This window comes from Drosophila busckii, chromosome X (genome assembly GCF_011750605.1).
Source record: "Drosophila busckii strain San Diego stock center, stock number 13000-0081.31 chromosome X, ASM1175060v1, whole genome shotgun sequence".
NCBI lineage: Eukaryota > Metazoa > Arthropoda > Insecta > Diptera > Drosophilidae > Drosophila > Drosophila busckii.
In genome coordinates, this window is record NC_046608.1 from 10,243,001 (window position 1) to 10,270,752 (window position 27,752).

General features: G+C 36.9%; 2 protein-coding genes across 3 annotated transcripts; one reads left to right on the forward strand and one right to left on the reverse strand.

Annotated features, from left to right (window-relative positions):
- Positions 1–56: 56 nt before the first annotated feature.
- On the reverse strand, positions 57–22,308 carry LOC108606377 (Ca(2+)/calmodulin-responsive adenylate cyclase). The gene is made up of 5 exons (XM_033294403.1): positions 21,998–22,308; positions 21,208–21,317; positions 11,837–11,874; positions 420–733; positions 57–353 (listed from the first exon to the last, which is right to left on the reverse strand). The coding sequence occupies exons 4-5, from the start codon at positions 618–620 to the stop codon at positions 57–59; spliced, it is 498 nt and encodes a 165-aa protein (XP_033150294.1). The 5' UTR covers positions 621–733; positions 11,837–11,874; positions 21,208–21,317; positions 21,998–22,308.
- A 483-nt stretch (positions 22,309–22,791) lies between these two features.
- Positions 22,792–27,002, forward strand: LOC108606477 (SH3 domain-binding protein 5). 2 transcript variants are annotated; one of them, XM_017996604.1, is made up of 6 exons: positions 22,792–23,007; positions 23,096–23,158; positions 23,259–23,677; positions 24,157–24,231; positions 24,354–25,544; positions 26,331–27,002. In XM_017996604.1, the coding sequence occupies exons 1-6, from the start codon at positions 22,966–22,968 to the stop codon at positions 26,569–26,571; spliced, it is 2,031 nt and encodes a 676-aa protein (XP_017852093.1). In that variant the 5' UTR covers positions 22,792–22,965; the 3' UTR covers positions 26,572–27,002. The 2 variants fall into 2 exon arrangements, with proteins under 2 accessions (XP_017852093.1, XP_017852094.1); XM_017996605.1 differs by lacking the exon at positions 24,157–24,231.
- The last annotated feature ends 750 nt before the right edge of the window (positions 27,003–27,752 follow it).

Here is a 27,752-nt window from a genome sequence, read left to right on the forward strand (position 1 = left end):
AGCGTTAGCGCTATGGGTTAAGTGTGTGTGTGCGTTTAAATTATAAATATACTAAATTAATTTAAATTAAAATCATTTGTGCCAAAGGCAACCGCCTCCCAGATCTGCAGCGGCATCATGGCATAGGCCAGAAAGACAACGAACACAATTTGCCAGACGCCCTCGGCCATGACCTCCTTGGTGTCGACGGGAAAGACGCTGCCCAGCGTCGGCATCGAGACAACGCAAATGCTCGCAGTGAACAGCAGAATCGTATAGCAGAGCGTGGGCAGATGATGATCCTTGATGACCGAGCATTGCAGCAGCACCAGCACAATGGCGAACAGCACGCAGACAATCGAGTTGAAAATGTTCTGCGCAAACAAAGAGCAAAGAGCAATGAGTGGCAGTTGGGCTGCATGTTTGGACATGGAACTTACATGAAAGGTGGCGGCATTGTTGAAGAAGAGCGAGAGCGCGGCCATGACGCCGCAGAGCACAACGACCAGTGCGACCACGCCCAGCACTGAGAAGCGCTGCAGCTTGAGCGTGTAGCGCTGATAGAGACATTCGAGCTCATCGTTCTCAAAGCGCAGCGTGTTCAGCGGCCGACCGCGCGTCGCTTTCACGGCATGATCCATGCGGCTGCCGTTGCCGTTGCCGTTCCGCCTAGCAACGTTGACTGCGTCGTAGTCGTAGCCGTTGCCGCCGGCCAGCGGCTGCTACTCCAGCCAGCCACTCCAAGTTCAAGTAACTGCAAGCAACAAAAAAAAAAAAAAAAATAGAATTAGAAACAAGCTAAAGCGACCTTGAGCGGCAGCAGCAACAAAATGGCAACAATGACACGCAACCAGTGAATAGGAAAATGCCTCAGCTCCACCCCCCTCACCCTCACCCTTTTAGCTAGCCGCTGCTTATAAATAAAACACATGTAGCTAGCTGCTGTACCCATCAAGTGGAAGTCCATTCGATGTGCGCTTCGCTCTCTCTCAAAATAAACGCTAAATATAAAACAGTTCAGCTCTGTTCTGTTCTGTGTGTTCCACTGTTTGTTGGTTGTGGTTGCTGCTGGCGTGAAATCAATCAATGTTCATGTTCACTCGGTCAGTTTTCCGTGTCTTCACGTTAAGCCCCTCCACCAACCCCACACACACACACCAACTTGGCGACACTTTGCTCAACTGGCAGAAGATTAATGGACACACAAAATTCATTTAAAATATAATGCAAACAGTTCAGTGCTTCAGTCTTATCATGAATCATTTTATGCATGTCCCATGCCCATTTCAAAGCAAAAATCTTTTCACACAAAACACAATCAACTGGGCACAGCAGCTGCTTATATGGAATTGTCAGTTGTTCAGTTCAGTTCAGTTCCAAGTGCTTGCGTATAATTCATTTTGCACTTGCACTCACATATTTCTAGGCGCAATGCCCCAAAAGTATACTATATATAAATTAGGGTGTGCCAAACTTAAATTTTTTAATGCAAAATTAAACTACAAATTGGTTAAGCTTGCCAAGCTATAAATTAATTAAATTTCCAATACATTTTATTCATTATAAAATTTAACATACACTCTCTATTATTATTAAACTTAGCAAAGCAAAAATACCCAAATTAGACAAACATCATCCCATTTGACCGCTTGGCACTGAAAGCTGTAAACATTTTTAGTATAAATTGAAAGCTTTGAAGATTTATACGCACGAGTTATTACAAACAGAAATTTTTGAAATAATTTTTGCACATTTTGAAATTATTTGCATAATTTAAAATTCTTTTTCAAACATTTTGTAAGCATAATCAATTATTTAAACTTCACGCTATGTTTATTTTGTGATAAATTAAAAACATTAAAGTCCAACAGCAATTATTATTATCCTTCTGTCTCTCTCTCTCTCTCTCTCTCTTTCTTTGCTCTAGAGTCTAGACAAAACTATTTGCCATTTGCATAACTTGGCAAATTTGACAAACGCCGCAATTAGAATTATTTTGGACAAGCTCAGCGCATTTTTCTACTTTTTAATTTGTGTGCATGTGTGTGTGTTTTTTTTTTTGTGGGTCACATTCATTAATTATGTGTGCGCGTAGAAATTAAAAGTAAAAAACTATGCACATTTGACATTTGTGCAAAATGCGCGCGCATAGCTCAAAATTTTTATTCAGGCTGCCCAAACATTCAGCGAGTCGAACAGACATTCGCACAATTATTATGACATGGGTGTAGCAAGAGGGGGCGGGGTTAGACAGTGGGTTGTGCGTGCGTCAGTTTGCGATCAATTTGGCTGACGGTTCTGATCTGCACAGCTGAGCAAATATCAACAGCAATGGGGGGCAGCAAATATAGTCGCAATTAAGCACTGGAATAACCAATTGTTTGCAAAAGAACGAAAGACAGAAAAATTATAAATAATAAATATACGGGGCACCAGCATAAATTGCTAAATAAAAGTTCAACGATTTAGCAAGCTGGAGGGTTGCTTAACCCCTTGAGTTAAAATTGAATTAAAAGCATTTAGCTTATTAAAAATAAATACGCACTTGACTTGTAAATCAAATAAAAAAAGGGAATTGCCAAGCAGCGTTAAGCAAGTAGCGAGTAGTAAGTAGCAAGTAGATTAAATTAAGTTGAATTAAATTAGAAATAAATGCAAGAGAATTGTAAATCAAATAAAAGTAGCGAGTAGTGAATTGAAAAGCGAGTGCAAGTTGCAAAGCAGCGTTAAGCAAGTGACGAGTGAGGCTAGTAGCGAGTAGAAAATAAATTTAGTTGAATTAAAAATAAAAGCAATTAACTTGTAAATCAAATAAAAGTAGCGAGTAGGGAATTGCCAAGCAGCGTTAAGCAAGTGGCAAGTAGCGAGTAGTAAGTAGCGAATAGATAAATTTAGTTGAAATAAAATGCACTTTGCTTATTAAAAATAAATGCAATTAGTTTGTAAATCAAATAAAAATAGCGAGTAGGGAACTAAACAACGAGTAGCAAGCAACGAGCAGCTTAATTGAACAAGAGTAGCAACGACAGTGAATGAATTTAGACATGACTTAACAGCAATTGAAATAAGAAATTGAAACAAATCTAAGAAACAAGCAAAAAGTGTCTTGAGCATTGTAAAATTGTTGCAAACTTTGCTGCCAGTGCCAGTGCCACATTGTCTTCTTCTTTCCTTTTTTTGCTTTTGAACAGTTGAACAATGTCATTAAGGAAATTGTTCAATTTATTGCGCTACATTTTTTCGAGAGAACTGACTCGCTGACGTCAGCCCTTGACGCAAGAGAGAAAGAGTCGCAGTCGCCGTCGCAGTCGCAGTCGCAGTCGCTGCTTAATTGCAGACAGAAACTCTGTTGAAGGGTCTCCTGTCTCTAGCTCTGCATATGAAATGCGAAAATGTTTGAATGAGAAGACGTCAATGCATGGCTGCTTTGCTTTTTTGGCGCTGACAGACAGCGATTCAGATTGAGATTGGGACTGAGAGAGAGACAGAGAGAGAGTGAGATAGTGGGGGCAGCTGTTGCCAAATTGGACAACTGAACCTTATCATTGAGCAGCGTTTGGAGCATGCCAAAGACACGCGCAGTTTGCTGACAAAATTTGGCAACGACTTTGCTAAACGCCCACACACAACAACAAGCAACAACAACAATAACAGCAACAATTACAAATTTGGTAATTTCAGTTTATTTTTGTTTTTATATTTTGAAATTTGTAGCTGTTGTTAACTACTTGCAATTGATTTAGTGCCAAAATAATGCGCAGCGTTTAGCGTCAAGTTAAGTGCCACGCCCAGACAATTAGTGCAACCCACAATTTGAATTACAGTGATTACAGTTTGCCACTAATTTGATTTTTTAGCAAGCTTAACACATTTAACAAATATTGATCAAGTGGCTGGTGGGCAGCAGAAAATATGGAAATCTATTTTGACCACACAGCGCACAGTGGAAATTGCAAATGGAAGCAAACTTGACTAACTCATACGCTTTTTTTCTATAAACAAAAGTTACTTAATATAGTGAACACTCAACTCGGTGCAGAGCCATGTGTGCCAGCCATAAATATTTGCTATAGTCTATGCCAGATTGAAAGGCAGCCAAAGAAATTTTCCAAAAACCAAACAGACATTTGCTTCCGATTGCAATTTTGCCAAAATTCCACAAAAAACTAATTACAGCAAAAAAAATGTAATTAGTGCAGCATATGCGGTGCTTCGTAGTAGCTGCTACTTTAGTTTAGTTAGTGACTGTCAAGGCCCAGCGTGATGGATTTTATTTTAAATCAATTAGCGGGCAGCAAACGACAGCAAATAATTTGATTATTGATGGGCTTTTATATAAAACACACACATGCATACAAGCGTTAAGGGTTGCATGTGTGTGTGTGTGTGTTTGGTACAAACTTAATTTGTTTATAGCTAAAGTTTTGTAATTGAATTTGCTGCAGCTCTTGAAGTTTAAGTGCCTCGGCTTTCAGTTCTGAGTAAAATGTTTGCATATTTTATATTCGCATGTGTTAAACTTTAAATTTTATATACGCATGTGTGTGTGTGTGTGTGTGTTTGTTTGTCGCTCGATTGGTTTTCTCAGCTGCTGCTGGCTTTAGCTTCTGTTCTGTGATGTCAGCATCTGTTTGGGATTCTCTCTTTTATTTATGTTCTTGGCAGATAAACTTGAAAGCTATTTAGTTGCAGTCTTTTTTAATTGTTAATGAATCACTCGGGAAATGTTTAACCACACACACACACACACACTAGAGATTTCATTTGCATTTTATCAACAATTTGTTGTTTAATTGGCAAGCAGCATAAACTACTATGACTATAATAATTTATATACGTACGTTAAGTAAATAAACTGTTTGCTTTTGCTCTATATTTATATTTTCAGACAACTGCATAACACATAACTGCACTGTGAGAAAAACTAAACGAATTAAATAGAAAAATTGATAATTAATATTTTGTTGCTGCAACAAATAGGCAAACAATAAAATATAAATAATTGCTAATAATATTGTAACAAAATCAAGTTCAAAATTATGACAATTTATTATTAAATAAAATACCTTAAAAATAATAAATGTAATAAAATATTTTTTACTTATTTACATTTCCATGAATTGAGTATGAAATGTACATAATTTAATAATTAATAATCAAATACAAGCATAAACTGCTCACAATATACAATTATAATAAGAATTTAAATTAAATAGTTTATTAAATTAAAATAAATAATAGTCATATTTTATTCACAGTGTAGCGCAATTTAGTTCTTGAATGAAGCGCGCTTATCAAACAGCAACTCTCGCATGTTTTTCTTCAAGTGTGTGCAAGCGAGGGAGCATGAGCGAGTGAGCGAGCTAGCTACTACTTAGAAAGTGTAGGAAGCAGATAAAGGTGAGTCTTATATCTTGTCTTGCTGCGTATTTGCTCAACCTAGCTTTGGCGCTATGTACACAATGTATATATGAACATATATAGATAGATATATGCGCTATATGTATTTACTACTTTTATTTACACGCCCTCTTGGCCGTGGGCAATGTAGTGCAATGCACCGGAGCAGCTGATACAACTAAAAATAAAAATAAAATATAAAAACAGATGCCGAGCCAAAGCAGCAGCAGAAATGTGTGGCAGGCTTCTCCAGCGTATTCGCTCGAAGCTGGCGATAAGGGCGCATTGCGTGCTGCAGGGGCGGGGGCGGGGGGCGTGGCGATAAGCAAATGCATTGCCATTTAAATACTTATTGCGCGCACTGTGCTTAGTGCCATTGTTAAAATGTTAATTGCCATTTTTCGCGCTCTACACAATTTTTTATTTGCATTTGCATTTTGCGTTTTACGGCCGCGTTTAAATAAATGCAACGCACTCAGTCGGGCTTGCGCTCAAGGCAGCGGCAACGGCAACGGCAGCGCCAGCGGCAACGGCAACGGCAACGAGCCAATGGCAAGTCTAGAAAAGGGCAACAAGCTCCCCATCAAAATCAATAAAAGCCAATTTTATTTTTAACACACTCAAGTCTCTCTCTGGCGCCAAATCATGTGTGAAACGAGAGCTGCTCACCAAACACCTTGCACTAAGCTTAAATACATTTGGTTTATAAAAATAAAACATTTAAGGGCGTTAGAAGGGAGGGGAGGCAGTAGCTATACCGTTATGAACCGCAGCAGCAGCAGCCAAAGATAAGAGTTATGCAAATACTTGACTATAATCTCATATATAATCAAGCAAAAAAATAAATAAAATAAATACATAGTAGTAAAATATATGAAAAAATAATAAAAATATATAATAAAATAATTAAAATAAAATATTTAATAATATTGTATAAATAATCTCATATAAATATAATAAGCTAGTCAACAAATTAAAGCAAAAAAAATACAAAGTAATAAAACATATAAATATGTGTTAATAAAAAATATAATAAAATAATTAAAATAAAATTTATAAAAATATATATTAAAATTTAAATAAAATAAGCAGTCATAGCATTTAAATAAAATTAAATAATAAAAATAAATTACAAGCTTTTAAATCTACTTAGGGAATAATAAAATTATAATAAAAATAATTTAAATACAATCTATAATAATATTGTATATATAATATTATATATAATAAGCTAGTCATCAACAAGTGAAATATAAATGAAATTCCATTGTAATAATAAAATAATTAAAATAAAAAATAATATAAAAATAAATTTAAAGCTAAACAATAAAAATTTGCTTTAGCATAAAATAAACAAATATAATAAACTCACATAAAATACAAAATGTAAACTAAGCAAATAAAATACAAAACTTTATATTTTTAGTTAGCATACTATAACGTTTATTTTAACATAAGCTAAGCTAGTCAGCGAATATAAATTAAGTGCATATATAATTCATTAAATTATTATAATTTAGCTGCAATTGCTAAACAAACTATTTGCATATTTATGCATTTTGTATATTAATTTGAGCAATGCAACGTTTTGGCCAATTTCATACACGATGCTAAAAATTTGTTTGCTTCATTTATCTCCAAGCTGATGAAATGCTGTAACGTAGCCCTGAATGACAAAATGTTATTTCAAAAGCAATTTCTGTATACACTCGCAGCTGAATGAACATTTAATTTTGATTTTTATTTATATTTATTTTGGATTATTTTTGGCAAGCGAACGAAGCGAATTGCAAAGCGCACACGTTTCTTGCTCAGTTCGTTTCTAATTAGACAAGAGATTGACGGCAAGCATTTCACAATGCCACGCCCCCACCCCCGCACACAAACACACACACACACACATACAAGTGTGTTGCTCTTGTTCTTGACTTGGCCAAAACACTCAATGGCACAAAGTAAAGTGTTGATGACTTGCTGACTTGGTCACTCAGACAGGCTCATGGAAACTGTCAGTGGGCATCACTACAACCCCCCATTGCTGCCCCCCGCCCCCTAAGTGGGTGTGGAAATGGGGTTGCTGGCATGCTCAATGCTGTAGATAATTGTATAATGTGCAGCAGTTAGTCATGTTTAATAACAAACTAATTGTCAACTAATTTAATTCAAGAGTTGAAGATGCGCTTAATGAGAAATTCAATAAATTACAGCTTAACAATTAAAGCCGCATGATAAATAAATAAATTTAATAGTTGTAAGCGCGTACTTTGTGCTCTGAACTCGAATAGAAAGTAACTGAAAGCTTAACCCATTGAGGGCCGCTGTTTGAGTTTTTCAATTCCAAGCAAGTCGAAGCTGCTTTCGATAAAATTCTACTCATCGTTTTAAATATCAAATTCAAGCTTCGAGATCTATTTTCAAACATTTAACAACAATTCTTGCTTAGTCATTTTATTATATGTATATCAAGCAAGAACTGAAGCCAAATCCAGCAAACAGGCCGATCATAGACAAATATTTTATGCTTAAGACGAACTATAGAGTTTAAATCATTGAGTCGAGCAATGGGTTAAGCTAGGCTCAAAAGCTTTGAGTAGTAGGAACTATGTATACTAACTATATATAATTAGACTAGTTAACTTGACTTGGCGGCTTGTGGGCAGGTTCAAGAGCAGAGCAATTGAAGATCAATAGCGAATGCAAAGCGTTGCGACAAATTGTTCTAGGGGGTGGTGGGTGTGGCTGTAACTAACTAAATGCTAGTTCAAGCATTAGATAACAACAACATTGAGTGAGTGGGCACAATCGACTATAAATGTTTATAATTTTTGATTGTATAAGAAAGCTGCATGTGTGTGTATGATAATAACAATCTGTGTGTGTGTGTGTGTTAAACAGCACTTGAACTAAGCTCATAGAATGCCTGTGCCAAGTAGTTGCTGCAACTAGTAGTTTAGTCTATAGATAATAATAACAATAATGAGACAGATAATGATGCAAAGCTGATGATGATGTTGATGATGATGATGATGACGATGTTGATGTAATGACTAGTTAAATGGCAATCACTTAACCCACGCACGCACCTTGGGCAATGCACTTGACTGCCATGACCTGCCTTGAAATGAACCCCCCCCCCACTCACAAACACCCATTGATTTATATATATAGCATATATATTGCTTGTCTAATGTCATATGCAGGGCACGAAATATAAAAAGCGCAATTTGCCAGCCAGATTGTGAGCAAGGCTCGTGGCCCATGGGTAAACCATTTATTTTATATTTCTCGCTGTTCCAACATTATGAATGTCAAATATTTGTACGCATGCGAAGAAGCGCGTAACAAGTGGCAACAACAAATAACCAAAAAATACACACACACACACACACACACACACACACACTCAATGGCAGCTGACAAGCGATAAATGACATTAAAGGCACGAGGCGAACAGCAAAAAAAAACAGCACAAAATAAATTATATTTACACAAACAAATATGTTTAAGCAGGCAGCCTACCCACTGTGCGCCATGCCTTGCCCCACTGTGCGCAGACACATGGGCCCGGGCCATTATGTTTGCCCATTGTAAAATACAATTTATATAGCCAAACATAAATCTACAGCATGTGCTAAATAAAAAGCGCTTATGTCGCAGCAGTAAACACTCGCTAAAGTGCACAAAGAAAATATAAAATAATATATAAGAGTTTAATAAAATATTTAAGCGACAGCAGCATAAAATAATTTATGCAAATTGCTTTTGTACTATTTAATTAATGCAAACATTGCCAGCTGATAAAAAAAATATATTTATATATTTTCATACATTTGTATTTATGCAAATACTTATGCGCAATTATATAAAAAACATTACGTTACATTTGTAAAACTATAAAAAAATTACTACATTATAGTTTTACTAATAAATTTGCATGTATTTATTTAATCAAACAATATTATAATTAAGCCAAAAAACTTTTTTAAAACATTTTTAGACGCTGTTGATTAGTTAAGGAAATTTATTTCAATTATATGAAAAAAAAAATTTTTAAATTGTAATTACGTTTTAATTTTAATTTTAATAAATTTTGATATAATTATTAAGTCATATTTAGGCAAATAGCTTTTGCTCTATTGCCTAAAAACATTTTTAATAGCTGCTCATTATATTATATTTATATTTATATTTATGCAAATACTAAAATTTAAAATTGAAATTACGTTACAGTTGAAAAACTACATTAATTTTATTATTTTAATAAATTTTGATATAATTATTAAGCCAAGCAATATTCATATTTAGGCGAAAAGCTTTTTTAATTGCTGCTGATTAATTTAAAAATATTTGCAGAAATATAAGAAAATATTTATAAATAATGAAAATAATATTTATAGCTTATACAAACTATATTTGTTATATATGCCTCACTTAGTTGCTCTTAAATCTGTCAAACTGTAAATATATTTGAGCTTTTCCATTGAAAACTTTGCTTAAACAAAAACTAAAACGCCGCTTTAAGTGCTGCATTTTAAATAGGCAATAGTTAACGTAAAGCGAAGCGAAAAAAAAATAATAATATATTTCAAGAGCCAAGCAAACCGCACATTGCCATTGAAATTGACTTGTCCTTAGAAAATTTCTGTTGTCGTTGGCAAAATGTGCGCGTGGCAACAGCAGCGAAGAGCAAAAAAAAAAAAAAAAAACTAAAAAGCGCAGCTGCAAAAAACCCCAAAGAGATATCCACGTCATCATAATGAAAAAAACATAGAGCTAAGCGAATGTTATAAGCGTGGGCGTGGGCATGGGCGTGGGCGCTTTGGCAAGGACAAGGACATGCTGCATAGCAATGGCAACGGGCAACGAGCTGAGGCCGCATGCAAAGGATTTACAGTTTGCTGGATATGTTTGGACCGGTCCGTGGTCCGTGAACTTGATAAGAGGCGACGCCAGAGCCAGAGCCAGAGCCAGAGCCAGAGCCAGTGCAGCAAAAACAAATATTCCGAATCATTTTACAAACAGCGGCATTCATTGCAAATGTTGCAAAAATGTTGCTCGAGTTTTATTTGCACCACAGGCAGCGGCACTTGCCACTTAGCAAGATGACTTTGCCACAAAAGGCCGACGACGGCGTCTACAACTGTCACCAGGTGATTGTGTTTGCTTATGTGTGCATGTGTGTGTGTGTGTGTGTGTCCTGTCCGGCACAACGGGTTGTTGAACCAAATATGCCAAATGAATTGCATTTGCAATTGCAGCAGCAAGTGCAGCGACCCCAAGACTGCAGCAGCTTGGCCCAAACAAAGAGCCAGAGGCTAAAGAGGCGCCCTAGTTGGCAACACTTTTGAACAAATCATAGCAAATTTGTTGCTCAAATGAAACACATTTGTTATATTTATTATAGTGCCGCTTAAAAAGTTATTAACAATTGCTAATAAGTTTATTTTTATTTAGCACCAATGCCAAATTTCTATTTGTTTATAGCTCTGCAGCATTTGAAATTAACACATTATTAAATTTGAAAATAAGCCGATTAATCAAGCTATAAATGTTGGAAAACATTTCACAGATTATGCTAAATAATTGAAAATGCTGCGTAGATTATAAACAATAGCAAATATTTTACTAAAAAATGCGTAGAAAATAGTTAAAATGCTTTTTTAATAATGAATGATAAATTTTCATTGATTGATTAATCGGTTTATATTGAAATATAACAATGTGTTAATCGAAAATGCTGCAGAGCATTTTTAATGGTAAACAAATTGCAAATAGATATTTACAATTACTTATAAATTTATTTATTGTAAATTCAAAACAAAAACTAAATTTTTCAATACTTTTAAATTGAATTTTAAATATTTTTTGAAGCCATTTTCATTTAACCATCGACTGTTCATAGTTGACATTAAATAAATAAAATATTGCAAAGTTTTTTTAATTAATGAAAATAATTAAAAATAGTCCGTAGCATATTTTTATATTGTGCACATAGTATAAATTATATTTATAAATTATTTTTGGCTTACTAATTGAAAATATTTCAACTGCACTTTACATAATCAGTGCGATTAAATTGAATTGATTAGCTGCCGCTTTTAGTTAGTCTAGAGCTACTCCCCAGCCAAATAGTTCTGAGCTCTTCAATATATTTTGGCAAGCGCTTGACCTTTGGCTGACCCTCACTTAAGTTTTATGCACAAATCTGATGTCAGCTAGACTAGAATCAATAAAGGGTTGTGGCTAATAACAATAATAATAATAATAATAATAGCAATCAAAACTAAGCGAAGCAAAAATAGAGAGAGTTGTGTAAATAAATCAGAGCAGCGACATTGATAATGAAATCTGAACAATAAATATATATATGCTTTATATAAAATTGCATTCCAGCACCCACTTGAGCGCCTATCTGGCTGCACATTTATTATAAATAATGCAAATAAGTTAAGCTTACCCAAAAGTTTTGTGTTGTCACTGCAAAAATAACGTCAACTGCAAAGAGAAAGAGCGAGAGAGCAAATTTATTAGAAATCTAATGCTATTTTTTATGTTTGCCATAAAAAGAAACAAGCTAATGGCAATATGTTGATTAGCCTGGCTGCCAATTTGCATTGGGCCATGTGGCATGCGGCATGCGGCACTGAGTCCGTGTCTCTAGTTTCGCTCTCGAGTCTCTAGTGACGCGGCGTCGGCCACTTTGCGCCATTTGCAATGCAGTGTTATTATTTTACACACACAGAGACACACACACACACAGACAGACACAGACACTGAGTCGTGTTGCACAATTTGCAATTGTGGCAAGTTCCTGCCGCGACAATTGCAAACGGAGCCCCAAAGCCGGAAGTAACTAAGTCCGCCATATCAACTAGCCGCCATATTGCTTTATTCTACGTATTTTTTATAGCTAGTATTTTTTTCTATGATTGCCTATGAGTTCATTGACATCGTAGCGACTTCTATTTAAGCCAACGCTTAATAAAGTCAAAGCAAAGCTTTTTGTTTAATTTTTTAGCTACTTAAATTTAATCAATTTTTAGCTAAAAAATATATATTTAATTAAATATGTTTAAAAGTAATTTAATGCATTTAAAAAAATATTTGAATTCAATATTTAGCTTAAATCATTTTAAATGCAAAATTAATTCCTCCACCCAGCGAACTTCGCTCAGAGGATAACCAAAAAAAATTTAATAATAAATCTCATAAAAAAAAGTCATAGAGAAAGCCTCAGTTGCTATGGCTACATATAGAATTAATTCTAATTTAAATAACTAAAGTTACAATTAAAAATAAATATATAAATGCAAGAATTTTATTTTACAGTCGCCTCACATTAATTAAATAAAAGCATAAAAAATATATTAAGCTATATAATTATAAGAAAAATAAGCGCCTGCAATAAGAAATTATTTTTTAAATGCTTTGGCATTTAAACTAAAAAAACGAGCCGCAGCTTTTTACACTAAAATTTATTCTATGCTTTGCTTTTATATTCTATTAAATTTTCACACCCAAACACAAGCGCTGAACTTCACTCTACTCCATGTAAATTCTTTATTTAATATTCTTTTATATTCTAACTACATAACTAGACAAATTTGATGTTAGCTCTATGTAAACTGTGATATCAAAATATTGACTTTAACGATACTTTTTGTCAACAGCGCTCGCTAATTTAATGTGCAAACAGTCAGAGGTGGGGGGTGGGACGGGCGTTCTACACCTACGCAGAGAATTCATTAGAAGCCACAAACAACAGCAACAACAACAATAACAACAACAGCAATCAAATCTAACAAAAAATATGTGCAAAGCTAACGAAACTGATTTTAATTAATCAATTTGTATTTGCGGCATTAAGTATTGAGTATTGAACTGCCTGAGGACGTGACGAAGATGCTTTGTTTATTTTACTGTTGTTGTTGTTGTTGTTGTTGCTTTTGCTGATTAAATGTTTATGAAAATGCAATAAATTCTTAACGATCGCCTGTTAGCCAGGCCCGTTGTCTGTTATCGCTTAATTGTCATAATTGTCTGGGCTTAAACGGCGAGCGGCGTTGCCAAACGGTCAGCGGCCCAAAATTGTTAACAAACTGACGTAACTAAGCAAACGAACAGTTAGCTAAACTATTGAGACAATAAATGATTGAAGCGCAGTCGAGTTACTAGAGGAAAAACTAATAGAAAAATTAATAAATTAATTAAAAGCTGCGGCTTTTTTAACTTTTAACTCAATAACTTTTTGTTTAATACAAAATAAAATAGTTGATGACTTGTAACAAATTATAAAGAGTTTGCAGCATTTTTAAATATTATTTGATATTTTTTTATTGATTTTAAATATGACGCATTATTTGTTGCTTAATTTGCAGCTCATCTTTTTACTCTTAGCAATACATCAATCAATCAATCAATCAGCACCTGGCGCATCTTAAGCTGCTTATGAGCTCAAGAGTGAACTTTTTTAAGTGCACACATGATAAATTACTATATATATGCTATATAATGCCAAGTGCCAAGCAATTTGTAAAATGTTGACAAAGCCGCTTTAGTGTAAGAAAGAGATAGAGTGAGTAAGTGAAAGCGCAGCATCCAAAAAGGAGCAAACGCTGAGGCATCAAGTGAGTGTCCAACTGAAGTGGCAGCAAACATGTGGACAGCACTGTAAATTGCGTGTTAATTGCTGCTTCAGAGTTCGACAGCCAAGCAGCAGCAAAGTTGAAGCTGCTGTTGAAAGCTCAAGTAGCTGCCACTTCATGTGGCAGCAACGCAAGCTGCTGACTTGCTGCTAATTGCGGCATTAGCCAATAGACATAATGTTGCCTCAACTGCTAATTTAACACTCGTAACTAAACGCCCACGCACACTTCGCTCTCTCTCTCTCTCTCTCTTTATCTATTGATCGATCGTCTATTGCTTGGCTGATTGATTGACTGACTGACTAACTGAAGCTGATCATGACGTTAACGTTAATCTTGTTAGCCACGCTCAATTGGGTAATTGATAATTACAATTGGTAACTGGCCCCTCGATATTCAATTAATTGATATGTAAATTAAGTTGTCAAAGCTCAAAACGAAACTTTAAACTTTTGACAGCCCCACGCACAAACGCTCAAGCGATTTCCTCAGCTTACAAGCGATTATGCTTAGCATTCAATTTCTTAAACGATTCTCACTCGACTGAGCTAAGAGCATAAGCCGACTACAATATACACTTTGGCTAGCAACAATTGCAAGTTGTAACATTCAATGGGTTAAATGTTTAGAGTCTATGCTTAAAATTGACTTGCATCGACTTTAGTATACACTTTGTTAGCCCAAAGTGCATGCCCTTAAATTTGTAAGTTGAGCTTGAGTTGTGAGCTGATTTACTAATGAGCTCGAGCTCAGTTTTAATTGAATTTGCCGCAGCTTAGCTAAAATTTTAGCACTTTGATTTATAATAAATGGAAGTTGCTCATAAAACTTGCTACTTTTAGTTTTTTAAGAGCATTACGCTGCCTATCGCGACTTTCGTTTTGTTTCAACAAAAAGTTTATACTTTTTATTAATTTTAGCTCAGTTCAGTTCACAGCTCCTTAATTAAAACGTAATGTAATAATAAAGCTATACTTAATAAAAAGCAAAGCTATTGCTGCAACTGACAGCAGCAGCAACAACAACAACAGCAAATACAACAACAGCAACTGCAACAACAAATATTTAAGCATTGTTGCATTTTTACAGCCGCGGTGCGAACATAACAAATTTGTTACGCGTGCGCAGCGTTCACACACACAGACAAACACACACACACATACGCACATTTGAGCGAAGCGCGCGCTTTAGTTGTTGTGGTTAGCGTTGGTGTTGTTGTTGTAATTGTTGCTGTGCTTGTTGTTGTTGCAACTGTTGTAGTAGTTTTCGTTATTGTAATTGTAGTTGCAGCTTTTGTTGCTGTTGTTGTAATTGTAGTTGCAGCTTTTGTTGTAATAATTGAGCTTGTTGTTGTTGTTGTTGTTGATGTTGTTGTTGTTGTTGTTGTTGTGTTGTTGTTGTTGTTGTTGTTGTTGTGTTGTTGTTGTTGTTGTTGTTGTTGTTGTTGTTGTTGTTGTAATTGTTGTAGTAGTTTTCGTTATTGTTGTTATTGTTCTAAGTGTAGTTGAAGCTTTTGTTGTACTTGTTGTTATAGTTGTTGTTGTAATTGCTGCAGTTCTTTTCGTTCTTGGTGTTATAATTGGTGCTGTTGCTATTGTTGTTATTGCTGTTGTACGAATTGTTGTTGTTGTAGGAATTGTTGTTGTTGTAGCTGTTGTTGTAATTGTTGTAGTCCATTTAGTTGTTGTAATTGTTGCTTTTGCTGTTGAAGTAATTGTTGTAGTCGCAGTTGTTGTAATTGTTGTTGCCGTAATTGTTGTTGTTGATAATAATACTGTTGTTGTTGCTTTTTCTGCTGCTGTTGTTGTTGTTGTTGTTGAGCGTAGTCAGATATTTTGAATTACATTATTGTTTCGCATTCGCAAACTAAACGCTTAGCAATTGTCGCTTGTTGTTGTTGTTGTTATTGTGTTGAAGAATTTGGAGTCGAGTCGAGAGCAATAGAGTCAGTCGTCCCATCTGGCGGGGCGGCACGTCTTTGTCAGGGTTGCCAGCGTGAGTTCATTTTAATTGCCAAGCACACATTCCATTTGGTAAGCGGTGGAGAGTCGCCCAAGCTCGAAGCTTGCAGCATATGCAGCATGCCAAGCTGTTTGCCACACAAGAAAGACTGTAAGTTGAATTGAATTCTTCGCCTGTCACTCTGTTTGTTTTCACTGTACTCACGATGATGTCTTGTTGCAAGAAAGCGATTCGTGTGATAAATGCGACGGGGTTATGCAACATTTAGTGGCCACAGACACGCGAAGGCTTCGTGGCTTGCAATTTGAATAAACTAGTAGCATATGCCTCAATGGATAATCGATAAGGCGGGGCCAGGAGCCGCAGCAAATTCTAATGCGAGGCTATACTAGCTATAGACATAAAACCAGCCGATTCTATAAACTTTCAAATTAAGCGCAATTTTCTTTTAAAGCAATCATAGAGCAAACCATAGTTAAATATAAAACGAAGCAATTTATAATTAAATAATATTTTTTTTTTTAAATATTTTTGTATTTTTTTTATGCAAACTAAGCATAAAAATTAATTAATTATTAAGCAAATCATATGTAAATATGAAATGATGCAATTTATAATTAATTTTTGTATTTTTTTTATGCAAACTAAGCATATAAAAGAATTAATTATTAAGATTTTGATATGATATCTAAATATAAAATGCTGCAATTTCAAATTAATTTAGATTTTATTTATTTATTTTTTTGTATTTTTTATACTAAGCGCAAAAATGAATTTACAAATATTTCTAAAATTCTATTCATATTCAACATTTGCTAGTTTTGCTTAGCAATATTATTTATTTATGTTTTTAGCGCATTTAAAATTCGTTGTGTGTTGCAATAAATTAATTAAAGTTGTGGCTTTAAATGATTTTGAGGCGCAGTTAACTTATTTATGTGGCATTTGTTGTTGTTTTTCGTTTGCCTTGCCTCTATCTTTACTTTGTTGCTTAGCGTAGCTTTATTTTACATTTTTTATGTATTTGTTTTTTATTTGTTGCTGCTGCTGCTGCTGCTGCTGCTGCTGCTGGTTTGCCTATTTGCTGTGCAGTTTGCCACATTTGGCGGCAAACAAATTAATTTTTGCGCCTACATAAAGCTAATTGACTTGAATGGGCTTCGTCCGCTCCGCTTCGTCTTTTAATTGCGGCCACAGAGAATTAATGAAGCTGAAGCTCGACAACAACATTTATCTGCATCTTGGCCCCACCCACGAGCCCACGAGCCACGAGAAACGAAAGCCGACAAAACGCCGCTTGACCTACAAATTGTCATAGATATAGATACAATATGTATATGAATAAAAGAGAAAAGAGAGCGCAACGCCCACGTGAGTCGACGCCGCTGGCGCCCGCTTGCAACGGAAGCGGATCAAGTGCACACACACTAACACACGTGCAACATGCGGCACGAAGGTGAGCGCTTAACTAAGCCAGCGCCAGCGCCAGCGCCTTCGTAGTCTCTTTTTCGTTTTTTGGTTAATTAGAAATCAATTGAAAATGCATACAAAATGTCTAAGTAATTTGCTAACAACAATTGCAAAAACAACAACAAAGCTCTGGCGACCCAAATACGTTTGCAATTGCAAAAAAAAAAAAAAACAAAAAACGCTTTGAGCGCCGTTTGGGTGGCATGCAAACCCAAAATGCAACTAGAACCAGTTTGGCCTGAACTACTGCGTTCTCGCTCTCGCTCTCTCTGTCTCGCTCACTTGACTCGCTTGTTGCAGTGGCAGTGGCAGTGTCAGCTTGGCTATCTTAAAAATGCTTAATTGCTCGACTTGCATAAATATATTGATAGCCGTAAGCAGCAAGAGCGAACGCATCTCTGGCGTGTGGCGTGTGGTAAGTGGCAAGTGGCATGTGGCATGTGGCACGTGCAACATTAAGCATTAAGCTGTCAGCTTAATGAGCTGCGCGCTACAAGCAGCAATTATAATTTCATTTTAAGCCGCTTAAAAAGATAACTCAACAACAAAATGCATTAATTTATTTTTATTGCTGTTGTAGTTTACTTATTAGCTGCAGCTTTTTGTTTATTGTTAGCAGCAATTACTATAAATTAGTAAAGCAATATATTTGCATTTTGTTATGATTTAATAATAGTTAAATCATACACTTTTTTAATAGTTTTTTACTTTAAAAGCTTTTAATTAAATACATGAAATCTTTAGTTATAGCTTAAAGCGCATAATAAATATATTAAAATAATAGAAATAATTTTAAAATTTATTCTTACAAATAAGTTTTTAATAATAGTTAAAGTTTAATACTTATTGACTTTATAAGCTTTTGATAAAAATATGTATAAAATCATTAGTTATTGCTTAATAAATACGTTTTTCAAATATATTTAATATAAATATTTTTTGATTTATTATTTTTTAAGCTTATCAAATAATTTGTTAAAAATATGCAGCTATATATTGCATTAAATATAATAATAAAATGTTATTCATTACGCAATTGAAATAACATTTAATAATAATCTAATAAGTTTTTTAAGAAGAATTTCTTTTGTTGAGCATTTAATAAAATATTATATAAATATATTTTATTTTTTACAGCCTGAAGGCCTCAGTAATATAGAATTAATTCTAAGTTACAATTAAAATAGAATAAATAAATTTTTTATCATCTTTTCGCGCTACTCAAACTATTAAAAATCTACAGCCAATATACGAAATAATTTGTATACGCATAGCTCAAATATTTTATTACATTTATTTATTTATTTATTTGTTAGCGCACGCAGCTTTATGGCCAAACTTAAGGTTTATAAACATTGCCATTGTTTGTATATGAAATAGAATCGAAATTGTTATGTAGTGCAAAATATCAAGTAGCAAACTAAAAATATTTATATATATAAATATCATGTATATAACACATACGACTTGCAAAAAAAATGCATAATCGAGTAAAAATGCAAGTAATTCCTTTGTGATTCAACTTGACGCACACACACACACATACACGTGCGTGTGCGTGTGTGTGTGTGTGTGTGTTTTAATGGGTTAGAGGAACATTTTCGAGCTTTATAGTTTATGTTGCAATTCAGTTATTTTGAAAACAATTTGCATGCATGTCACGTTCCTTGACTTTGACTTTAAGACTTGACAAGCAACAACAGCAAGTAAAAATTTAAATAAATAAATATACTAGCCTGTGCACATATTGGATATGTTAAGTTTATTTTAAGATTTGCTGTTAACATATGTGGCTGCTGCTGCTGCTGCTGCTGCGTGTGGCATGAACAGTGAACCAATTGTTTATGGAAACACACACACACACACAGAGACACACACAGAGAGACACAGAGGCGTGTGTTGTGATAAAAAAGTTGCAATTAGTTTATTGTGTGGCATTGTGATAAAGCTAAGCGCAGCTGCCGCAGCAGCGTTGACAACGTTGACGCTGCTAAACGTGCGCGCTTTGTGTAAATTTGCAAAATGCGTACAACAACAATTGACAATAAGCAACAGCAACAACAACAACAGCAACAACAACAAGAATGCGGTCACAGTTCATTGAACCAGAGCTAGAGCAAGCAGCAACTGCTCATCATCTTCTCATGCTCATGCCTGATGACGTAGATGCTGCTGCAGATAATGAAGTTGCATGCCACGCTGTGTGGCTGCTGCAAAAATGATAATGATGCTGAGATTTTTCAGCAGGCAGCAGCACTGCCAAACTCAGCTAGAACTTGCCTCCAGCGGCGCAAGTGTCGATGCCGCACATGCATACAACACGTTGTGGCAGCCACCACCGAGCCCAGAGCCAGAGCCATAAGTAGCAGCCACAAGCAGTGCAGAGCTGCTGCTTGTGACATGCACACACACACACACACACACACACACACACATGTGTGTGTATGTTGCATAAAGTTCAATGCCACAAAAGAGTTTATCGTGATATACTTTTCTTTAAGAAAAGCCAAAGCAGCAAATTTTCTTTGCTTTACCGTCAATATTATAAATTATTTATTATAATAAACAAGCAGCACAATTGTTTGTTTTTTAAAAAACAAATCTATTGTATTAGAAATAAATTTGCTAAGCAAACTTTGCAGTTTATTTTCAATCGCCGCTTTGAATTGTAGCAAATTTGCTTTGATTTTTTATTGTGCATAATTTTAAAAAATAAAACTGCTATGCATATTAAAACTTGCGTATGTTTTAATAATTTCTGTCTTGCATTATGCAGAGCTCTTGTTTATTAATATAATTTATTTGATTATTATAAAAAGAACGTAAGCTAATTTGTGTGCTGACTAAAAATTAAAAAGAAAATAAATTTCATGTATTAAAATTATAAACTTGAGGTTTTCTAACTATTTCTGACTAGCAAGTTATGTTTGACTTTTAATCATTGTTATTATATATTAAATTATTGTTGCTTTTCTTTCATATTTTTCAATTATTTATGCTTAAAATTGAAGGCAAGCTCTCTTTGATTTTATTATTATTAAATATTAAAACTAGATTTTTCAATTAATTATGCTTAAAATTGAAGAACTCCCTTCAATCTTCATATCTTTGATTTTTTACTATTATTAAAGTTATTACTTTACTTTTTTAGATTTTTCTCTTTGATTTTTTTTATGTCTCTGCTTACGCAAATTCTTTTTTGCTTACGCAAACTCAACATACCAAACTCCCTGTTCAATCAAATGCAGCAAAAATCTGTTGTCGACACTTTGATCTATTTTTAGTTGAAAGCCAATCCATCCCACATATGAATATAAGTTCGAGAAAGGGGCAACAAATATGCAACGAGTCGAACTGAAAGACGTCAGCAATGCGAAACTTCTGCGTCAAGAGTAGTTCAAAAATAACAAAAAAAAAAAAAAAAGGGAGCACATAATGCGTTGGAACTGAGGCCAACTTCCTGTGAATGTAGCCAGACATATGCAGCTGGGAGCAGCTTTAAATCAAAGCCAAATAGCCCAATAAGTTACCAAGAAAATTGTCAACACGTGCATTAACAAAAGATACGAAACGAAATTCTCACGGGCAGCTTAACAGTAATAAATCCAATTAGTGTGAACTTTAATCTTAGCCAATTAAGCAGCTTACACTGAAAAATCGAAACTGTGATTTACGAAATGAAAAAAAAACTCAAGCGCTTTTCTCTGTGCCACAAATAAAGGCAAAATGCATTAAAGTTATTGTAACTTACCCAAAAGAAGAAGCAGCAGCGCTCAAACAGACGTTGCAATGAAAGTTAGCGGCGTTTTTATTTTTTTTTTATATTTTATGTGTTTTATTGTTTTATTTTTTAGGCTTTAACTGCAAGAGGAAATGCGCGTTAGCAACAACAATAAAGAAGCGTCAGCAAATTGCAGACATTGCCACAAAATTATGCTAAATATTTTGGCCAGCACACGCACGTTAGTGTGTGTGTGTGCGTGTGTCTGAGTGTGTGTGTGTGTGTGTGTGAAGCTGCTGCTGCCGCAAGGGCGGACTTTGAAAGTTTGCGCTTGCGTCAGCGTTGAAATCGAATTTTCCCAAACAAAATAAATACAAGAAGCAGCGAAACAAAACAAAACCAAAAAAGAAAAAGAATTAAAGAAGGTAAGATAGAAATACAAAAGGCAAGCAGTGGCGGCGGCAAGCGGCAAACAGAGAGACACACACACACAACAGAGCGATAGAAGACGGCTAAGGCAGACAGACGGACAGACGGCAAAACGAGTTAAAATGCCAGACAAGACAATGCTGCTGCCGCCGCTGCTGCTGCTGCTGCTGCTGCCGTCACTTGCTGCAAGCAAGCAGAGATAAAGCTGCAACCACACAGACACACACACACACACTTGCACACTCAGAGACTTGTGTTTCAAAAGTCAACAACAAGAACGTAGCAACAACCAAATGCTGTGCGCGAAGTTGTTGTTGCTGTTGCATTCTTATTGGTTTAATTTATTTGTTTATACATTTAGTTTAACTTTAATGTTTTCGGCCAGGCTTACGTTTTAATATTTTTGTGTCGCCTTCTTTTCAGTTGCGCGCGCGCATCTTCCAACAACAATAAGACAACAGAAAAACCAAAAAAAAAAAATAAAACTTTACTATGAAACTTCACACTCAAACAGTAACTCGAAGAAAAACAACAAAAATTAAAATTACACTTGGGCCACTGGCCAGCCTTAACGAGTCGAGTTTATTTTCGTATTTGCAGCATTTATTTAGCTGCTGTATTATGTTAATTATTTCATAGAGTTTTGGTTTTGGTTTCTGTTTGCACTGCGGCTAAGACAACATCACACACGTCCGTACGCTTCCGACCATTGACAACAACAATTATTTAACGGTAGTTATCGTCATCAAGCGCTAGCAGTGCTGTAACACAAGTGTGAGCGATTACCAGCACATATGTGTGGCGGCCGGCCGAAAAGTGCTGCTCTTCAACGCTGTTAACTCACTGTTGAGCAAAGCTGTCCCTAGAGCGCGCCACATGTGCGCGCTAAAATTTTGTAATCGACTATTGTGTGCGCTAACATAAAATGCTTAAGCGCGTAAATGAATTTTAGTGAAACGATTGCAGTTTGCTTATTAAACAAGTACGTTATGTGTGCAGTGTAACAAACCGCATGACAATGTTAATGTAGCCCATACACTAACAGTGTCAATCAGCTGTGTCGCTTTTTCTGCAAAAAGCTTGTGTGTGTGTGCACTGTGTTGTCATCGTTTTGTTTTTGTGGTGTGTACGCATTGTTGTTGTCAATAGAGAAAAGCTTTTTTCACCACTAAATAACTGCTGCGCTGCGCTTAATTTTCTAATTCGTTAGCAAATCTTAAGTTGTTAAAATTTGTTTTGTGACAATTCGTTGAAAAACAACGACACTCAAAGCACACGCAATGACAGACAAGTGATTGTAATTGATATAAAATTTCTACGACTGTTCCCAGCCAGAAATACTACAAAATTATTCAAGCAATGTCAATGGAAAGCAATACGCCCGTGGATCCGCGTGTCCAGGTATGTAAAGTCACGCATGCCTATGTACAATTATATATATGTATATGCATATGTATAGCAAATTATTATAATGGCTTAACTGTTGCAGATTGAGCTGGAAAAACTGAACTCGGCCACGGACAATATCAACAAATACGAAGTGGAACTCGATGTGAGTTATTATTGATTTTTTGTGTTATTTGCTTTGTTGCCCTCAATACTCAATTGCATTGACCACTTTACATAACCGCCAACCCACCCGCGCCCTTTAGGAGTCCAAGTGCGAGTTCAAGCGCTTGCTGGCGGAGAGCGTAGTGCGCATCAAAAGCGCTGCCCACAAGCTTGGCAATTCCATAGATGCCGCCAAGCCCTACTACGAGTCGCGCATCTATGCCGCCCAGCTGGCGAAGGAGACGCAACAAGCAGCTGCCAATCATGAGAAGGCCAAGTCCATACATGCCGCCGCCAAGGAAATGGTTTACCTAGCCGAGCAGGGACTGGGCGAGAAGTCAACGCTGGACACTGCCTGCCAGGAGATGCTCAGCCATGCTGCCAGCAAAGTCAATCAATCCCAATTGGAGGTCAGCGATACGCGCAATGCCCTCAAAATGTGCCAACTAAAGCTCGAGGTGGCCAACAATCGTGTGGGCAAACTGCAGGGACAACTCAAGCAGGCACTGCGCGCCTCCAGGTACCCACAGAAGTTTGATTTTGATGCCAGAACGGCCTCCAGGTATCCTGGCAGAATAGGAACTCAGTTTAGCTTGGATTTTAATTCAAAAAAGTTTCTATTTACTTTTCTGTGAATTTCGGTGGAGCCTTTAACAAGTTTGTGGCCTTCCTTTAACTTGCTATTGCCCGATTCCGAGAATTTTGAGTTTAGCACCCTAAAAGGAACTCTCTCTCCTTTCTTAATGTAGCAGCTAATTGAACTTTCTGTGTATCCTGCAACTCTTGCATCGTTGGGAAAACAATTTTTCTTTCTCTGCCTCTTAATTTAGTTTATAATATTTCAGTTAGAGGCTGCACTTAATCTATTCTGCCAGGATGGAAACTGTTTGCTTTTAGTTTTGAGTGGCTTTTAGTTTGAATCTTTTCGGTTTTTCATATACTTTCTTTTTGTTTTTCTTTTCTTTCTTTCTTCCTTTCTTTGCTTTGGGTTTTTCCCAGATTGCAGCTCAGGCGCAATTTACTTTTGTTGAGATACTTTAGCCTAATGCACGCTTTGTATTGTTCCCTGTGCTCGTGAGTATGCCTCACCAGCTGTTGCATTGCCACGCCCACTAATGTGTGACCCCCAAATGTGGCCCCACAATGTGCCTCTCCCTCTCTCTGTTTCTGTCTCTTTCGCTTCCATTTGCATGCAGACCGTACTACGAGACGCGAGCCAACTACAATGGGCTGCTGAAGGCGCAAAAGCTGCGCGTGAATGAGCTGGAGACGAAAGTGGGCGCCGCCAAGATGACCTACAATGAGGCGCTGAAGAATCTGGAGCAGATTAGCGAGGATATACACAGGCAGCGCCAGCAGCGCAACAATCTGTTGAACTACGAAGCGATGCTGCGTCAAGTGGACGCAGTGGATGCATTGACCGCAAGCGTGGAGCAGCAAGCGGCGCTGGAGTCGGAGCCGGAGCCGGAGGAAGAGTATCTGCGCATGCCGGATCGTCTAAGCAGCGGCGCCAGTTCGCCGCGCCAGCGCCACGCCGATCCGCACGACTGCCCGCATCTGTTGCACGACTTTGAGGCGGTGCTGACGTTTCCACAGAAACTCGCGGGCGGCATGCACAAGTCGGCGAGCACCAGCGCCACGGATGGCGACAACAATCTGTTTGCACAGGCGCAGGGACTGCATGGACCGTATGAGGTGAAGCCGCGCTCCGAGTCGGGCTCCAGTTCGCTGGCCTCGGCCTCGGCGTCAGTGTCGACGTCGGCAGCGCCGCCAGCGGATAACGACATTGATCAGTGGACGGAAATACGACTGTCGCATTCGGACAGCACCAGCTCCAGCTACTCTAATCAGTCGCTGCTGGAGCAGCATGGACTGGACGGCGCCGGCTCGTGCGGCGCTGGCGGCGGCTTGGGCTTGGGCTACGGCATGAGCGGCTTGGATGCGGATGTGCAATCGCAGCACTCGACCTCGTCGTCGGACGAGCCCAAGCGCAAAGTGACCTGCACGACGATCTTTCAGGACGACAGCAGCGCCAGCCTGGGCCTGAGCGGCCCCATGAGCCGCAAGCAAAGCCTCAGCCAGTGGCTCAGCCGCTCGAACAGCTTCAAGAGCAGCGGTCGACGTCAAAGTCTCGATCTGCTGATCGACGCCGGCGACAAGGTGAAGGATGTGTTCAGCTATGGATTTCAGAAGGTCGGGCGCAGTCTGGAGCGGCGCAACAGCGAGTCGGAGATGGCCAGCGATGGTCACGAAACGGATGCATTGCTGACTGGCAGCGCAGCGGGCGCAGCAGTGACGGCAGCAACAGTTGCTGCCAACAGCTCGAGCAGCAACAACAGCAGCAGCAGCAGCGGCGGTGGCGCCGGCGATTTCTTTCTATTTAGCAGGTCAGTAGATGGCAGCAACGCCAGCAGCAGCAGCAGCGGCAGCAGCAGCAGCAACGCCAACGGCAGCGTTAGCAGCCGTCTGCTTTGCACGCTGCAGAATCGTCTGACCAAGCTCATTTAATCGATAAACGATAAGCGCTAAGCGATCATCTGCTAATTTCAAATTTCAACTGCACCCACCTAAGACAAGAAAAAAAACCAACAAAACAATACTAAAAAAAATTATGCAATTTGAAACGCTAACAAAATTTTGCTCTCGCTACAAAAAAAAAACAAAACTCAACCCATTGGCTGCTTTGATTTGGTCTATTTGCTATTTGAAACACAATTAACAACAACAACAACAGCAGCAATAAGCTAAACCCCAACAACAAAAACAACAATAGCAACAATTACAACAACAACAACAAGTACTAACAGCATTGCACGAACGCACGCTTCTACTAAATCAAACAAAATTTTTAACTAAAAACAAGCAAACAAAATTCCAAAAACAAAATCTTTCGCTCAAAAAATTTTGTATGTACTGCAATTATTTTTATATTTGTCTGTGTGTGTGTTTGTCTTGTAGCTACAGTAAACGCTCGCTAAGTAGCGCTATGCGTTGTTTATTGTAAATAATTGTTATTTTCTTTTTGCTTGCTTGTTTTTTAATTTAATTCCCATTGCTTAACCATTTATCAAATATCAACAACATATATCCATACGTAGTTTGTCTGTTGCTTTCACTGTAGCATATCAACACAATTACAACAACAACAACAACTACAACAAATTACTTTGCAGATCGTCGGAGCCCAAAGAATTACTCTCCGATGAGCAGGTTGAGAATTTACTTTTAAACCACATGGTCGATGAGCATGGCGTGATTATCGTTGAGGAGCTCAAATCACCAACAGCAGCGTCTCGAACAACAGCAACAAGCATGCAACATTCACCGCAGCAGCTACAGCAACAACAACAACAACAGCAGCAACATCATACGCTGAGCGTCGCGGGTGCAGCGCGTGCCGCTTTAATGTTTTAAACAAATCAAACCAACAAAAAAGCGCAAAAGACCATTTCAAAACACACACACGGTGGTGGGGGGGGCGGGGGCGTTGCGTGCTTCAGATCGGGGAGGGGAGGGTTAGCGAACATATCATTGATCATTTTATAAAGTAACCATACATGGGAAAGACCGTGGCCGACGCAGCTGAGTCTGGCCCATAAGTCTTGTTAACTATTTTGTTCTCTATTAAAAAAAAAAACAAAAACAAAGAGCAAACAAAAATTGTGCACGCATTTTTATCGCATTGTGCACAATTTTTGTTTGTTTCCTAACCAAACATGTGCAATAATGTTGTTTAGCGTACAAAACAAAACAAAGAGTTACACTTTATGCTGTTCACAAAAAGCAATTTACTTACTAAAGCTAGTCAAAAGTCAAACAAAAAATCAGTTAAATGGTTGAAATCGAAAAGCATTAAACAAAATAATTTGTTAGCAGAATATTAAAAACATACAAAATAATTATAGAAATTATACAAAATACGTTATATATACATATTGATATTGACATTTAGCTGTACAATAAAACGAATATTTAAAACTCTGCATTTGGCATATTTGCAATCAGTTGATGCAATTTTGAATTTCATTCTTTTGGCGCCCTTGCTGCCACTGCTTTTGTGTAGTTGGCAACAATTTATCGCTGTGTTATCGTTCACGAACTCACCTTCCCTGAGCCTTCCAGCCACCAATGACTTTTCCCGAGCCGTTATTTTTGAATAAATACTGGGTCATACTAGTTCAAGGATTTTTACAAATGGAATAGCTTATAAAATTTGCAAATCTAGTATATTTGAACTCAATAAATGTCTTATACATTATTATTTATTGTGGTTTTTAATTCCATATTGTGCAGAAATACAACAAATAATAAATGCATAGGTAACGAAGAGCATAATGAATGTGTGGACTTTTCTTTTCAGTGTTTTGCAACAAGCTTGACAGATAAAGATGGCGAGAACATTGAATCTCTCGCTCGTACAATTGCTCAAGCATTTGAGACCTGCTCGAACACGATTCGATTACCAATACAAATAGCGATAGTCTCACGACATCGGATTCGGTTGGCGGTAAGGGCTAGTTTTCAAATATATGAAATATATTATATGAATATGCTGAAGGAGCAATGGCATCAATCTGCAAATTGAAAAAAACATA